Genomic DNA, 17240 nt, shown 5'->3' with positions numbered 1-17240 from the left:
CTTATGAGAAGTGCCCATTCCAAAGAAAAAGCTGATTTACTTTTGCTTTCTTCTACACAGGTTTCTAACGAGAGTTTACAAGACTTCAGACTCTCAATGTAAGAATTAACCCCCCCTCTCCTTATTGATGGTCTGACAGCCTCAGTATTATTCCAGAGAAATAACCTTAAGTAGCACTATCCTACAAAGTGGTCTTATCTTTTGAGGAAAAGCTGGTTTTGCAAATTTGCAAGGAAGCCTTGGAAGATCAGACAAGGTGGTTACTTAGAAACAATAACTTCCATACATGGCTTGAAAAGCTACTTTTTATTCTTCTTTTAAAACAATGGACATTCTAGAGGACATAAAGTAATTACGCTGGACTATAAAAAAACTCGGGCACCTCAAGAAAACAACACACAAAATGCAAAGAAAGTAAAATGCACTGCAGGAAATTGCATTCCTCCTGGAGATCCCAAGGACTGTACCTGGTAAACGTAGCATAGGTGTCAATGAGCTGCAGAGTAGCAGGAAGGAGGTTCTTGGTTATCTCTGAGGATTTGTGGGGATCAGTTTCTGCAGCTAACTTGGAAAAGTGCTCATCTAGAGAAACCTGAATCTTGGAAATTGCAGCATCAAGGGTGTAAATGGATTGTAAACTGGGAACTTCGTGCAGCTGGAGAATAGTTGTGCAGTCGACAGCACAGAAAGAAGATATCTGCAAATACAACAGGAAGCACCAGTAAGTGCGAATCATTCCACAAAAACAAGTTCCACATGCACGGATGCATTCCCACCATCTCACCTGTCGAGCAAAGTACTCCTCGGCTATTTCCACGTCGTACTTCACTGAGATGCACTTGCTGGAGGTCAGTTCGATGAGAGGAGCAGCATGTTCAGCTTTCATGCCCTGCCTGACAAGGTGATCCTAGAGATGACAAAAAACAGACCCCTCGCACTTTAACAGTGCTCTACAGTTAAGCACTCTGCCAATCACCAGGCTGGAACACTTTGGAAAATACAGGCACAACTTTCCATTTCTCCCCACCATGCCCACAGAACAAATCCTATGGAAGAGACAGACATTCTTACTATCAACATCTCAAAATAGCCCAATCAAGGCTGTACCTTGATCCATGTGACATAAGAAGGGATTTGCAGGCGGGAAGACCAGCGCAGTGTGTGCAGGAGGTCACAGTCACTCATCTCAGGCGTGTTCATGGCCAAGTGGTGCATGTAGCTTTTGGAGGGAGGCAAAATCCCCAGTATCCGCCACAGGATCAAGAAGTAGTACTGAAGGGCACAGGCTTCCTAAAGAGAGGAATAGTTGGATAAATTAGTAAAGAAAGATCACAGTTTTGATCATTATAGCTACTGAAATATCTCATCAGGGACTCCAGACTCCTGCAGATGTGCCAAATCAGATGAACACATTCTGGACTGAGTTTCTGTCACATTACACAACAAAATATGCAACAGAGGAGTGAGAAAAGAAAAAGGAAAAATTATACAATTTTCTCCTGCTTAATCATGTTCTAGCCAGAGCTACAGGAATTACCAGGGACTTACAGCAAGTCTAAAACATATTATGAATTACAAACTCGAGAGATGTGCAGCCACCATAAACACTACATTAGTTGTGGCATTTGTAAATTCCCCATTACTCCAACCACTGCCCAAACCACTTGGGTTAAATACTTTGCTTAAAAATCCTAATTTTGAAAACTCGTTATTCCTCAACACAGGCAGCAAGACAATCTTACCAGTGCTGTGACAGTTTTGTTCTCCCTCCTCCTGAGCGTATCAAACTGTGACCCAGCCGCAAGCAATGAAGTCAGGGCAGCGTAAAGCTCATCGTACTTCGTAGCCCTGGAGAAAAGGACCTCACAAACCTGCAGGAGATAACAAGTCAGGACTGATGCTTTGCAAAGCATATATACAGCCAAGCTCTTACTCTTTTAAGTATTCAGAATACCCACAGCCCAAAACTAAGCAAAATAAACCTTCAGGAAGTGAGTTCTGCCAGGTATTTCTCTCCTCAGTCAGATAATCAATGAACTGGTAATAAGGGAGCCTGCATGGGAGCAAGCCCACAACCCTGATGGCAACAAACATAGAGAAGAAACATAACCCAGGAAGAACATGGAGCAAAGTGATGAGAAACAACTCTAATGCCACGTCTTCATCTCAGGTGTTTCAGCAACACTGAAAAGCAAGTGTGGATAGGGCAGGCCTCTCTGTCCCAGCACTGAATCCCAAGCATTCCTACAAAGTAGTCCAGCACATCTTCACAAACTTTGCATGCTGAATTCCCTGACATGAAACTAGGTGTAAAAGGGGAATCCCATATTATCTCATCCAGCCACTCTTTTTTTCTCCACTTTGTGAAAAATTTCTGGTCTCTCTGTTTAATCAAGTCTTTCCTTCTTGTCTGTTTTCCCTGGCACTTGTCAAATCCACATGGCCTTGTGGAGACTTACAGGAAGGTCTCTAAACCACAGTGCCCATACCGTGCTGTCCAGACGGTTCAGATCATCCTCAGAAGCTTCTAGAGACAGGATGCAGTAGAACCTGGGCTGTGGAACTGAGTCTGGAATGTGAGAACAGAAAATAACCTTCCAAGTGACAGTTTAATTAGGTAGCATTGTGTTATACTCTCTCCCCCACCCCTAACCTTTCACATTTAATACTGCTACCAAATACTAAACCAGCTTCATGACACACTGTATGTGCTCTAACCTGTGGTACACACAGCCAAAGTTTTCCTACTCCTACAATCCTGGCACAATAAATACAAATATATTTTGAATTACTCGTACCATACTCCTAGATGACAGTAATTTTGTTTAATAAAACTTTTTCTGTGTTATTAGATGCTTTTTTATCTATTGTAACTATGCCCATTAAAAGCAGGAAAAGTTGCCCAGACCAGGGCACAGGAAGGGCTCACATTTAATTTTAAAAGTAAATCCTGGAATAAAAGGTTCCTTTCATTTTCTTTCTTACCTGAAGAACAGTGTTTGGTCCAGTTTTCTTCCACTTCTTTAAAACCATGATAAAGTGGGACAGACGTTCGTCTGCCACTGTCCTGGGATCCACTCCCCCAGCCAATGGGGGGAGTCAGCAAATTATACTGTACCTAAGTTACAAAATGAACAAACAAAAAACCACCCATGGCATCCTTATCATTGAGGGATAGGGGGACAATACCACCCTACAGAAAAAGAACCATAGAATAGAAAGAACCCTGCTTAAAGAAGAATATTACACACTTCTGAGGAAAGCCCTGGACCCTCTCTGATGCTTTTTAATATGAAGGGAGTAGTTTAAATCAAAGGCCAAACTTCCCACAATTGGAAAAGCCAGGCACAAAGCACCAGCATCCCACTAATGAGAAAACCAGAAATCCCAAAAACCTCAATGGTGAAACACTAAAGCAAAGAAAAGGTAGGTGTGAAATGGTGCCTAAATACCCAAACACTCAAGATTTTAAAGATAAGGTGGAACAATCATTCTGTCCTGATCAGGAATTAGGATACTAATTAGACCAGGAATTTTCACTCCAAATGAAGCCAGTGCTAGGAATCAGCAGTGATAGTTAATCATGCCTTGTAACTCCAAAGGCTGGTAATAACATCAAAACTGATTTACTCACAAAGGTCACGAAGAGACCAGAACACACCAAATGATTGCCCGTTACACATTTCTGCTGGGTGACCAATTAAATATCCAGAACATGATGTCAAAGCCTAACCTGTTCAAACAGGTACATGGGAGCTTTGGAATACTGATGGAGCAGGTAGTCAAACACCAAGAGCAGCCGTGCCACGATGAGTGGCACAGAACACTGCTGGGTCTCCATGTTTGCTGTCAACTCCACAATTGTCTGGATACAGAGCATCATGATGGACCTGCGGCCCCTCTCTGAGAAATTGTGGAAAATAAGCAGCAGCAGCTGGAGATGTTCCACATTCAGATCTTCTGTGTCACTGGGGAGAGTCCCCTGCAAGGCATTTTGCTTCAGGGTGCCCACAAACCTGGCAACAGGAGAGGAAGTTTATAAAGTTTACTTTTCCCCTTGCTTAAATCTCTCTTTAAAATCTCTTTAACTAGAGGTCAGAGAAACATTTTCATAATTGTATTTTTCTGCTTAAATACTGGTAATTTCACTAACTGTTCATACATTGCGTATTGGAACGAGATTACACAAACACTAAAACCTACAAATTAAATTAGCAGCAAAATCATTTAATGGAAAATCGGAACAATCATTCAAAGGGAGAAAGAAGAATTCAAACCTGTTCCCATGGGAAAGGCTGGCTACTAGAGCTTTAAGAAAGCTAAACCCTATCAGAGACTTTCACATCCAGGTAATGGCAGAGAGGAACAATCCTGGCACCATCCTAACAGAACCTACTAGAAACCTGCTGAAATAAGATATTCTCCTTCCCTTTTTAAAACCAGCATTGCCGTAATTCAGCCTCCTCCCACTTAATTCCTGATTTTAGGTCTCATTTCCTATGTTCTGGATGAAGGACTCCAGCAACATGGCAGAATGATCCTCTGCTCCTCCGAGCATCACCCAGATCACAGCTCAGAGAACACACGCACACTCGTTACGCTGGGCCCAGAGAGTTTTCACTTGATGGGAAATGAGAGAGGTTAAGAGATGATTGATTTTCAGCTTCACATAAAATTATCTCACCTTTCCCAGACTTTAAGGCATTCTGGAACATCAGGATCTCCCTGGGCAGTGGCTTTATGCTGCCAAATCAAGAGAAGCCGCGAGAGCACCGACAAACTTTGAGGGTGGATGTAGAGAGGCCACGGACCTTCAGAAAAAGGGGCAACTCCCAGCTGCTGAAGAAGTGTGTTCTGGAACAAAACAGGGGCTTATTGGAAAGGACCAAGTCCTGTCTGACAGTTTAATTGATTAAAAGTATGATCTGAACGTAGAGATGATAATAATCAGCAGGGCTCTCAGCTCGTAAGGGCTCCCACAGCAATAACTCTCCTATCTCAAATAGCTACTGAGGGACACTTAATGCTGTCCCTCTGCCACCTAAAACACAACAAAGTCTCAACACCAATACAGAAAAAAAAAGGCATTAATGAGCTCTACTCATTTACTGCAATATCACAGCCAGAGAGATTATGTTCAGCATCTATGAATTTGGAAGAAGACCCCTTTGACTGATTGCAGCAATACTTGTTTCTTTTTAAATACAGGAAAAAGGCAGATTGCTGAAAAGTCCAACTGCTTTAAAAAAACCCAGACAACAGAGTGTTTTAAATACAGTAGAAAACAGTCAGCAAAGTATAGGGATTTAATTCAGTGATGGGTAAGCAGGTTTGTAACCTATCCTTACAGGGTTAAGTCAGGTCAGCCCATCACCCAGCAAAGAAATCTAGAGGCTACAAAGTTAGTACATGGAAGCAAAAGGATTAATTTGATTCTCTCCTGAGAGAATTCCAAGGCTTTTTGGCATCAGTCCTGACAGCAAAGCAAATCTGCAGGAATGTCCCTTGATAAACTCATGGATAGAGGCAACTTTCCAAAACACAGACTCATTTCCTTCTCAGCTTTCATCACCTTCAAAGTTCAGTAGATTAGTTTGAACTCTAGATGTTAAGTTTACACTGTGCAGGATGTTTTGTACTGGATGACTGCAAAGGTCATTAAAATCATTGGATTCAAAATATTCCAGCCTCTGTTTGCAAAATAACCTCAGAGCCAAATGCAATCACCAAGACACTACTCTAGGTGTGGAGAATCCATGTAGGGACCTTAACAGACACCATCACTTCTTCATTTTATTTACACATTCAATCCCAGATTACCTGCAGGGCAGGGGACTGAAGATCTGAGGTCACCAGGGAATGGTTGAAGTGATAGAGCGCAGCAGCAAACTCCTCATCTGACGTGCCTGTAAGACAGGGATCGAGTGCCCTTTACTACCTTTGCTCTCCCTCATTTAAAATTTTGACATGAAACTAAGAAAACACACACTTCTAAATCCTCCAGCTCTATCGGAGTTCTATTCACTTACCCTTAAGCCCATCCTTGTCCACCTCCTTGATGATGCTGGCCAGTGTTGCCATGTGCTGCTCCGACAGAGATACGCTCAGGTAGTTGCGAATGAAGTTATTCCTGGAGTTCAGCATAGAAGAAGTGATAAAGTTCAAAATGTTTGAAGCTAGGCTCAAAAACTGCAAAGAAAAGAGAAACACACTATAGAAGCAAAAAAAGCAGAGGGACAACATTAAATAAAAACTAAACCACCAGCAAAATAAATCAAGTCCCTTAATTACACCCCAGCAGTGGAGGACAGGTGAACTCATGGCAATCCAGCTCACTGCACTGTGGTCTGTATCAGGATTGATTCTAGAACTCTCTCAGAAGGTAGAAGGGCTCCAACTTCTCCCCTGCAGTATTTATTTTTGTCTTTACCCAACAGAGTTAGAGCTAAAAGCATGCTATCAGCAAGTCATTTCGCTCATCGTTCTGCCCCCATTTTCCCTCTCCCTCTGTAACCCAAATAGATACTATCTGCAGTCCCTGCTTCCCTGGCAGCAACAAATCCTGTGACATTCCACTTGACAGGAGACTATAGAAAACATCTTTCCTCAAAGTCAAGACACTCCCTGATTCTCCATCAGCAATGCACTTATAATACCTGACATTTATCATGTTGCCTGTGTAGCTACTCACTGACAGGTAGACAATGCTACAGCCCAGCAGTGATTTCACTGAGCCCCAACACCTCCCCGTACCAGTTCTGGATCCTTGCGACTGGCCAGGATGTTCCCATTCTCTCCACCACTCTGTTTGTTGGGGCTTTTCACCCTTGGTGAGCTCTCCAAAGGAGGTGGTGGAGGGGGTGGTGGTGGGGCCACCTTCTCTTTACTTGGAGAGATTGTCTCTTCAAACCATTGCCCAAGGATGGGTTCACTGTCATCATCTAATACACGAGACAGGAAAAGCAAAACCATATTATTATGAGCAAATACCTTATAAGACTACTCAGCCTGAAAAAGGCCTAAAATGGAATTTCAGTGACCAGAGTTAAGACATCTGCTATCTTCATTTCTGCCTTCCAAATCACACAGCAAAGCACTTTTACAGAGGTCCAGCAGGAATTTACAACAAGAAATTACTTCCACTCCTCTTGAGCAAATAATGCCAAATCCCAGCCACTTAGGCTTCAGTTTACACAACAGACTCCAGTCAGCACTACTTCTGCCACACAAACCTTACAAACTGTTGAGTTTTTTCAGCCTTACACGTCATTTCAATCTGAGCAGGCAACAGCCCAGTAGCCAGGTTCCCCCTAAATCTGAAAGGCAGCGTAAAATCCTGATTGCTGCAAACTCTGTTACCTTGGCTGCTGTCCTCCTCAGTGCTGCTGAAATCATCCTCATAGTAGGTGTTGGAGTCAGTGGAGGCACTTGCGTCGCTGCTCATGGAGCCCTTCCTCTGGCGCTGCAGGACACAGGCCTTAGAGAACAGCACAACAAGGTACACTTCAGGATTATGAAAGGTAGGAATTTGAAAATAAGAGTAACTTCCTCATGCCTTTTAATTTTCTTCTAGATAATTTTTCTCAACTAATTTATGAACAGTTTTTCAAGGCTTCTTCCACTTAAGTTTTATTTCAAATTACACAGGATGGTTGGAAACAAACAATCTATGTCAAGTTTGTAAGCAACACTTGAAGTAACAGCTCTAACCTAAAAGCATCAGTTTTGAACACAGGCTTTTCATCTTCCCATTAAACTCACAAATACCACTGAACTTACAGAAAAAGTTCATTTTCATTAGAACGAGTTTGTCAAATATACATCTCTGAAAAGAGGGAAGACAGAGGCCCCAACTGACGACTTTTGAAAGAATTCTACATTCCTCTCAGCACAGTCACAGTTTGAAAAAGTGAGAACTTTCCATGCTTAGGGGTGGTTCAGATCCAGAAGTTCTCTGTGTGCCAGTTCCTACCTTTCTGTAGGAAGTGGAGAGCAAAGTCAGCAGCAGATTAGTGAGTGGCACAGAGTCTATGAGCCGCTGAATCCTCTGGATGGACGTGCTTTGAGCCATGATATCCAGCACTGCTGGGGGACCGTCACTCTCCCAGCCCTGGAGCAGAGAATTTAAAATTGAATTGAAAACAAGAGAATTGAGAAGTGTGTTTGAGTGGAGAAGGAAAATGATTCACGAGAACACGCAATGGTCCCTGCATACCTTGTGCAATGCCTCCACTTGCAGATCTTGGAAGAGCGATGACAGCAATCTGATGGCATGATTTGCCAGCACCACTGACAGCACACCAAACCCTTGGTGCCTACAGAAACACAAAGGACACAGCACAATTTCAGGGGGTAAATAAATAAATAAATAAATAGATAGATATATTAAATTGAGTGAACTGACTGCCTTGATAAACTGAAGAAGACAACCTTCCTTTCCAAGACTCAAGATTTGAACTATAAATGGAGTGAAATAAAATTTCGAGAGACCAGCAAGACCCCACAGTAGTTGCTTGCTGGGCATGGTTATACCCATGGACAATGATTTCTGCAGTGGGGTGTTACATACCCTTTCCCAGGTCCTAGTTTGGGAGACCCAACACCCTCCTTAGTACGAGCAATAATGTCTCTGACACGAAGAGCAGCCAGTGGATCCTTCTCCTTTCCCTTATCAGCCAAGGCCGTGGGGCTGAGGTTCAAGATGAGGAAGAGGCTGTTCAGCAAACACCAAGCCCCGAGCAGCTGGAAGTTCTGATAATGCTATCATACCAAAAGTCAGGGGGAACAGGGGAGAAAAAAGCACCAAGACAAAATAGTATCAATCCAAATGCCAAAACAGACCAGCATAAAAATAGGGGAAAAGCTTCCTGAGATGGAAATCTTACCTCACCCCCTGCACGGCGTGAATTGCTGATGGCTTGCCCAATCATTTCATAGATTTCAAGCTGCAAATAAAGCCAAAACATTGGTAAGGTGCTCCACTGGGCAATAATAAAAATAAAACCACAAAATACAAGTGTATTTTGCCCCCTAGAATTAGCCACTCTTTAATTCCTTTAGCAGCAAGGCTAATGCCTAGAAATAACAGACATTGCAATCCAAATAAATACAAATTCTACACACTTCCTGCGCTGAAATGGAAAACAATGAACACTCTCTCATTACTTACACATTTCTGTACAATAGTAGCAGCATCATTTTCATAATCTTCTTCTTTGGAACTTGTGGACCCGGTTCGTACCTGTTGAGTGCTGCCCACGTGCAGGATGGCCATGCAGGTGGCCACGCTCACACCTCAGGGGAAACAAGTGCAGGGAGAATTCTTAGTAAGAGCCAATCTTGGGACAAAATGTTCCTATCTAGTACATTAAAATGTGTCCAGAAACTTGATGGAATGGGGAATGCTCAGTATCACAGCTGAGATTAAAAAATCTTTAGTACCCCCAAAAGAGGAAAGTTTTATCCTACAAAAACACATGGGAACAGTTAAAAGAGGAAATGGTTTATTATGTAATTCAACACCATTTTTAAGACAATCTTCATACTCGAGTGCCATATCTCTTTAAAGTCTCCTCCATGCCAATTAAACACTCAGGATTTTGGTGTACTTAAACCACTCCTGGAGAACAAAGTTGATTTGGGGCTACAATCAAGCTGAAGCCATAAAAGCATTGTAAAAATATATTATGCTCTGAACATTACAGAAAGAGCAGAAATCACAGGCCTTTAAGATGTTGAGTCACTCAGCCTTTTTCTTAGATACCGACAAGAATAGTGGCAGAATGTACCAGCATTTCAGGGCCACTGTAACAACTTCAGTATTAACCCAGTCACACACTGTGCTGCAGAGCTTTCAAATTCACGAGAAATAAAGGTTACTTGTGGGCTGAGCCTCACAAAGCAGAGCAAAAAGCTCCAAAAAACCAGAGGAGATCCACTCACCTGCATAGAGACAGCTGAGAGCAAGAACAGTCACGTCTTGGAGACGTGTGGGAGTCAGGGGCTCCAACACAGGCAGAGACAGAGTATCCAGTGCCATGGTCACATCTATCACCAGGGAGTGGAACCTGCAGGAAGGACATGTTGAGGTTCAGCAAAGTGACGAACATGAGAGCTCAGAGGAGCAGCCAGTGAGCGACACTGTCCCGCCAGCAGAGTCATTTGCCCTCAGACATGTGGGGATGTACCAGCAGGTACCAGAGAGCAGTGATGGCACTGACCCGTTGCGCACAGCGGTGGCATCGGCCACTGTGGCTGGCATGATGAAGAAGGAGTTGGCTGACACAGCATCCTGAAACCTGTTGATGTATCTCAGGAAGTACGGCAGGTTCAGGCAAACTCGCAGCAGCTTTTCAGAGCCACCTACCAAAAACAACAACAGTGTTATTTTACTCTCTCTTTCATCAGAGAACTTCTAAGCAGGACAGATCTAACGGTCCACAATAATTGACTTAATTAGTCTTTGTGGTGAGAAAATGTCATCAGAAATGAGGCAACAGGATAAAGAGTAGTTTACAACACATAAACCAGTTGGTCAAGTTTCCAGTCCCTACTTGTAACAGGTGTCACAAAGCTCTGTGTCCATGTCAGATGGCACACCAGGTCTAGTTGGTTGGATGTGATGATCTCCAAGGTCTTTTCCAACCTTAATGATCCTGAGATTCCATTCCACACCTGCTCAATGATCCATCCCATAAACTGTTTTATACTGTCCACCTTATTGACCCCTCACAACACAAACATACTGACTGAGTGCAATGAAAACTCCATTTCAGCCACAACCTCCCCTGGCAATCACTATGAATCCTTTAGGCCAGAGAATTTCCTCCCACTCAGAGTTGTGAGGTGAAACACCAAGAGACATTTTTCTAGCACTTTTTTTGACCCTGAAGCTTAGAAAGCTGATTCTCACCAAGTTCTTGCAGGCTGGCCACATTCTGAGCAATGAATATGCTTTTGGTCTTTGCTGCAGAGGTTTGATCAGTGGCAGCTTGATCCTCATTCTCTCCTTCCACCTAAAGCAAGCACATACTAAATATATTACAGAGGCATTAAAATATACAATATTGCTGTAAGTCTCTACACAGGAGCAAGGTGGATCAGCAGCAGGACTCAAAACAGCCATGGATATCACTGAACATTGCCCTCCATGAGGAAACAAATCTACTACTGCCAATACAATGCCAATTGCCATTTTCCACTCAACAACATGCAAGCAGGATTTAAATACTTAAGGTTTTCCTTACACTTGTATTAAAAAACTACCACTTGCGGTCCTCTGCCCTTCCCTGCACTATGTTACTAATGTTAAAATTCAGACTGGTTCTATTTTAGGGCTTTTTCACCTGTGTCTCTTGTGTGATGGATGGTGATGATGAGACTCTGGGGTTAAAGACTGTTGTCAACTGGTTGAGGAAGTTCATCTGCACCTCCTTCTGTCTCAGCTCTGGGCTCACCGGGGAGGCCAGTTCCTTCTGGTCCTCAACTGCAGGGTAAACAACAAACCACCGTTTCATACAGCAACCCCCCAGGACTTTCTGTGCCTAACTCCAGTGCTGCAGGGAAATACACACAAATGGAACCCCTCCCTACCATCAGAGAGGGTTTTGACAGTCTGAGGCAGTTTGGCTGATTTCATCATTGCTGTGAAGGTGATAATTTCCGTCCGGTCCAGGCGGCTGCAGCCCGTGCACAGTCCCTTTATCAGCAAAATGAGGTGTTTCTACAAAAAGAAAACAAAAGATATAAAGTACAATTTAAACTCTCTTGATTCCAATTATTCCTCCATATTGTTTACTGTAAGCAGCTGGATTAAGAGTAATGCAACTTCAGCTGGTAGGGCCACTGCAACAGCTCTAATCCACTGGGATCTCACACCGAAGATCGTGACAGATTATTGACTGCAGGTAATTCAGGTCACCAACACTGGCCCTGTGCTTCTTATGGAAAACACCTGGAGAAGCTCTCTGTGATACACTAGATTATGTGAACCCTTCTCACATGCCCTTCCTCTTCTAAATAGATATAAGCTTTCCCAGATGATTAAAATACAAGCAGGAAAGAAATCACCTTTAAAAACACAATAAATAGTTTTGATCCAGGTTGTTACACAAAACCAAACCAGAATGTAGGAAACTGCAACAGAATTAACCAAGACTTCAGGTCACCTTTATTTCAGGTTGTAAGCAACCTGAGATTCTGAGTAAAGAATGCAGAGGGAATACTCAGCAGGAATCAACGGTACACTTTAAATATTTTAAAAGCTTCATTAATAATTTTGCTTTATGCATGTAACATTAGAGCAAATATTTCAGAATTAGAGCCCAAAGTCCATTTTCACACTCAGACTTGGCCACACTGTCAAAATCTGTGCTCACCTGTGACACAGCACACGCCTCATCTGGGTTCTCAAGCCGCAGCAGGGAGAATTCAATGAGGACTTTACAAGCAGCTGCCACCGACTGCAGTTGGTTTCTTGGTACTGAAAAAAGCAGATCCTTGTACTTAAAATAAGTTTTTAAATAATTCAGTGCAATAAGTTCCCAATGTAGTCAATAGAAAAGGATGCTCTGCAGCGTGGGCACACACACAATCCATCATGCTGAACATACAGGTGCAATATAAATTCAGTCTCATGACAATGTAACCCAAGAAATGACAGTAAATCAGGATAATGCCTTCTACCAGACAGAGAAATTTAGACAGATAAAACAGTTTCCCCAGCAACATTATTTAATGCTGACAGAAGCACTGAAGAACATGAAACAAGTCCACAAAGCCCTCTTTTTTTGTTGAAATTGCTAAATTATCAGCCAGAATAACAGAAAATACTTTGAGTCACAATGTTTTGATCATGAACTCCAAAACAGCAACATAACTACAGAATCCCAGAGTGGTTTGGGTTGGAAGGACTTTAAGTCTCATCTCATTCCAAACCAGTGCCATGGGCAGGGACACCTTCCACTAGATCAGGATGCTCCAAGCTCCATCCAACCTGGCCTTGGACACTTTCAAGGATGGCAGTGTTCTAACTCCTTAAAAATAATCTAAAAATCCTGAAAACTGAATCAAAAACTTCATTTGACCAAAAATTAAGTCAGGCCAATGAATAAGCAACCAAAAAGGCAACGCTGTCCAGTACCTGGTGGCCAAACACTCCCATCAACAAGCTTCCCTTTTCATCAGAACTGACATTTTGTCAGGATGAAGTCTGATACACATATAATGTCAAGTCTGATTCAGCAAGAGGGAAAAAAACAAATACAAAAATGACAACAATTCTGATTTACTTTTACTATACCCCAGTCACAACACAAGAGCAAGAGAAGCAAAGGAGGGGGAACACTTACTTAGACCACACACAGTAGTAATGTAGTGTGTGGAAAGTGCAACGAAGGAGGAGTAAAAAGGCTCATATTGTTTGTCGTGGTGCAGGATTTCAGATTCACTGCAATGGGAGAACAGGAAAGATGTGTTAATTGAATCCAGTACAACAGCAGCACCACCCAACACCCAAATATATCCATTAACAGAGGTAAGACAAGACCATTAACAGCTCTGAGAACACAACTCGTGTCCTCAGGACTGAGCCCACAAGCAGCAGCCAGATCATGGCACTGGCACCCCAATCTACATAGGAAATTTAAGGAAATAATTCCAATATTGTAAATGTTTCTCCTTTATAGCATCAACAGGTCAGGCTCTCTCCCAGCCAGAGGCTCATTAACCTTTAAGTTATTCTAAACTCAGCTGCCCAGAGTGTTTGGACTGTGTGTTCTGCTAACGCTGGCAGGATTTGCCAGGCCTGGAGCACAGGCATTCCCCTTCTGTCACGGCACAGAGGCAACTGGAGTTTGTGCAATTCTGCAAATCAGAGGGATCAAACCAGGCAATTGCATAATCACAACAGCGCAGCATCTGCCATGAGCTGGCTAGTGAAGGGTTTTGGCAGGTAAGTCAAGTCTCTGAGGTTTCTGTGAGACCCACTGGCCACGGAGATCAGCTACTTCTGACAGAGGTGACACTGTGCAGGTTAAAGGCTGCTGCAGTGGGGCCCACACAGCCCATCTGCACAGAAACAGAACACACACAGCTCTGCCTCTACACCTACTTCTGCCCCTAACTTTTCCCGTGACAAAACTAGGGGATGTGGATATCTGCCTATAAATTACTTTCTTTCACATTTCCAATCAGTGATGCGAACAAGCAAGTTGGAAGAAGAGATTATTCAACTCAGGCTTTTTTACAGAGGTTATTCCTGGAGGGCTGGTGGGGAGCAGAGGGCAGCAGTATATCCCACAGGCTGTACCCAACTCCGACCATGATTCAAGCTTTGGGAATGACCAGTGCTGCTTCAGAGCACCAAAATGGACCCACATATCCCTTTCACTCAGTGACACACAACAGTGCAGCTTCAGCAGGGTGGGAGGAGGAAAAGGAAACACCATTCCCTGTTGACCTGAACAAAGCCCAATTTATGCCCAGTCACCTTCCTTTTTTCTACCCTAAGTGATTGTTTTCAGTCATAACAGCAGATGCAGCTGAAACAGAAGAAACTCTGGAACGGAATCATTTCTCCAGAAAAATGAAGAGAAATACTCATGAGCTTTGCAGTTTGATTTCCTAGATTTGAGACTTTATTTTATTTAGTCTGTCTAAAAAGCTGAAATAGAAAAGCACAGAGGCTTTACTTGAAGATATTTAGCAGCACAACATGACTGAGCTTTAACACCTCAGGCTTCACCTGAGCATCTCCTGCCAGAACCGCTCTGCTGGGCAATGAACATGCAAAAAAGTCTGTGCTCTCTCAGACATTAATTTTGCTCACCTACCTCTCAGGCCCAACCCCAAATCAGCAGCAGGAGATGTGTGTGATGTATTTTAAGAGAACTAATTAGAACAATTTGGGAATAACAGAGTACAGGAGAGGTTGGCAGCTCCTCAATTACTGCACAGGTCAAGGTATGCAACACACAATGCCCACGGGGTATAGGAACACAAAGGTGCAGTATCCAGCACAAGAGAGGGAATGTCACCTGGACTGGGCAAGGAGAGGGTTGAGTTTTAGTCAAACAAGTTGTGGATGTTATGGTAGTGCAAAGTGGAAGGCAGCTGTCAAGTAATCGTGAATCCTTGCAAATAAATCAATCTGGGATGTGCCAGTGTTATTCTGCATATACAGTGAAACTTAATAAGAACTTTCAGCTATTATATTGTGGTTTATTGTTTAAAGGACTTGTGCTTCCCAGGGAAGCTCATTTCTCAGGCTGGACGAGAAGCCTCCCTATCGATATCAATATAATGCCAGCACCAAATCCCAGCTCCTCTCTCAAATCCCAAACAGCCCAAAACAGACCCTTTCTGTAAGGCAGAGGGCACAAAGCAGCTTCTCCTTGAGAAGGCACCACACCAGGTGCAAGAATTCTGCCCTATGAAAACCCCTTCCCCAAAAACCAGCCTCATGCAACTGTTCCAGACTCCATGTTCCACTTCAGCTGCACCTTTCCAAGTCAGCATCTCCATCATTTATGCCAATTAAGAGGCCAAATCCCATCAATTCTTGAATGCACCTAACAGGGTGTCACGTGAAAGGGGGGATCATCCCACACAGGGCAATACCGGTAAGCTGACGACGCTTAAATTTATAAATGAAATAGAAGAATTGTTAAAAATGGAGTTTATTGATTTATTTTGAAAACAGTAAGACTAGTGATTCCACTGTCATCACACCAAGTTAATTTAAGGGGAAATCCAGTCACCCTGGGGTTGGCTGACACCACCAAGAACTTAACAACCACCTTCTAAAAATAATCTGAACAGATAAAATATTTCAGACGAGAAATCTAAAGATAGATTCTTGTTCAGCACAGAAAAGCACAGCTCTAAACACCAATGAGCTGTATTTATACCTTTGAGATATCAAGGCATGAAATATAAAGTATCACCCTGCAAGAGCCCAAATCCTGCCGGATCATCAGACACAACTCCAACCTCAGGCAGTGCTGCTTAAAGGCAACAAACTGTTCTCTCAAGTGGAAAATGGAACCGGCATTCCCAGTAAAGGAGGAAACAGCCCACTCCCAGAACTCAAGTGGGTCCACTCAAGTGTCTCCAGGATATTCTGATGAAACACTTCACTTTAGGCACACAGACAGTGGAACTCCACACAGAAAAGTGACACTGAAATGGTCCTTAGAACAAAGATAGGCCAAAAAACTGCCCAAATTCCATCAGCACATTCTGGGTGAACCACTGCTCTGTGTAACAGGCACTGAACTCTTTGAATTTGGAGCATCCACTGCACACTCAGCCACTTGTTATTAAGAAAAACACCACCAGGCTTTAATTTATCATCTTCCTTAGTGCAGTGTTTATTTTATGTTTCCCAACAACTTACTGTGGCCAGGGTTATCCCTCTGTAACTGACTGGAGCGTTGTGGCATTCACACCTCCTATTTTAGGTCGTAAAATAAGCTATAAGTTGAATTAAACAGCTGCAGTGGGTACTCATGCTCGGAGTCCAACGCTTCTGGTTAAGAAAAGGCAGAACCTGATTTGGTTCTGCTTTATTTCTCCTTAAAATACGTGAAGTATTGCAGTGGCAGAGACTTAGAGGGAAGTCGGTGCTACCACCCCCTGGTCCCCTCAGGACCCAGGTGAGACAACACTTCCCCCGGCACCGCCGGACAGACCGTGACACGCCCGGACAAAGGCAAAGCCCCAAGACCAGTCCCGAAGGCTCTGGGCGAGCGCCTGCCCGCAGTGCTGTGGCCGGACGGGCACCCCCAGCCCGTTACGGGGCCTGAGGGCGCAGCCGGGAGCTCCGGGCAGCGGGAGGAGCGGGGAACGGCGCTCGGGGCTTCTCCCGGGTAGCCGCAGCCCCGCCGCTTCCCCTGCCGGCACCTGGTACCACACATCGAGCACCGGGTACCGGGTACCGAGCACCAAGTACCGAGCGGGACCCGCCTCAGCCGCTCCCGCACCCCCAGCGCTGCCCCCCTCAGGGGAAGGCAACCCCGAGCGCGCGGCCCCCCTCACCTCTCGATGACCGAGGCGAGCAGCTGCGGCAGCTCCTTCATGTCGAAAGCCGAGTAGGACGCGGAGAGCAGCGGCCGCACGGCCACGTCCCAGCCGGGCCCGGCCGCGGCCCCCGCGCCGCCCGCCGCCATCTTGGGCTGCGCTGGGCCGGGGCCGCGCCGGGCAGCGCCCCCTGCCGGCGGGGGGCGACCGAGCAACGTCGC

The 17240-nt window shown here is 44.2% G+C and overlaps 1 protein-coding gene across 3 annotated transcripts in view; it reads right to left on the bottom strand.

The window, feature by feature from the left end:
- UBR4 (ubiquitin protein ligase E3 component n-recognin 4) overlaps positions 1-17172 on the bottom strand; it is a 79603-nt gene extending 62431 nt beyond the window's left edge. For all 3 annotated transcript variants that reach the window (XM_027693178.1, XM_027693179.1, XM_027693180.1), the window contains exons 1-25: positions 17038-17172; positions 13350-13447; positions 12378-12481; positions 11593-11722; positions 11346-11485; positions 10913-11015; positions 10221-10362; positions 9943-10067; positions 9170-9294; positions 8886-8945; positions 8570-8760; positions 8216-8315; positions 7973-8110; positions 7360-7477; positions 6754-6941; positions 6030-6189; positions 5821-5906; positions 4685-4854; positions 3734-4016; positions 2986-3118; positions 2490-2569; positions 1743-1871; positions 1108-1290; positions 785-907; positions 468-697 (exon numbers count right to left, since the gene is read on the bottom strand). In XM_027693178.1, coding sequence (XP_027548979.1) covers positions 468-697; positions 785-907; positions 1108-1290; positions 1743-1871; positions 2490-2569; positions 2986-3118; positions 3734-4016; positions 4685-4854; positions 5821-5906; positions 6030-6189; positions 6754-6941; positions 7360-7477; positions 7973-8110; positions 8216-8315; positions 8570-8760; positions 8886-8945; positions 9170-9294; positions 9943-10067; positions 10221-10362; positions 10913-11015; positions 11346-11485; positions 11593-11722; positions 12378-12481; positions 13350-13447; positions 17038-17168 — 3470 coding nt within the window. In that variant the 5' untranslated portion in view covers positions 17169-17172. The remainder of the gene's footprint in view (positions 1-467; positions 698-784; positions 908-1107; positions 1291-1742; positions 1872-2489; positions 2570-2985; positions 3119-3733; positions 4017-4684; positions 4855-5820; positions 5907-6029; positions 6190-6753; positions 6942-7359; positions 7478-7972; positions 8111-8215; positions 8316-8569; positions 8761-8885; positions 8946-9169; positions 9295-9942; positions 10068-10220; positions 10363-10912; positions 11016-11345; positions 11486-11592; positions 11723-12377; positions 12482-13349; positions 13448-17037) is intronic.
- Positions 17173-17240: the final 68 nt, after the last annotated feature.

This window comes from Neopelma chrysocephalum, unplaced genomic scaffold, assembly GCF_003984885.1.
Source record: "Neopelma chrysocephalum unplaced genomic scaffold, ASM398488v2 Primary Assembly neopelma1_90, whole genome shotgun sequence".
NCBI classification, from domain to species: Eukaryota; Metazoa; Chordata; class Aves; order Passeriformes; family Pipridae; genus Neopelma; species Neopelma chrysocephalum.
Note: the sequence above shows the minus strand (reverse complement) of the source record. Positions and strands in the feature narration are given on the sequence as shown.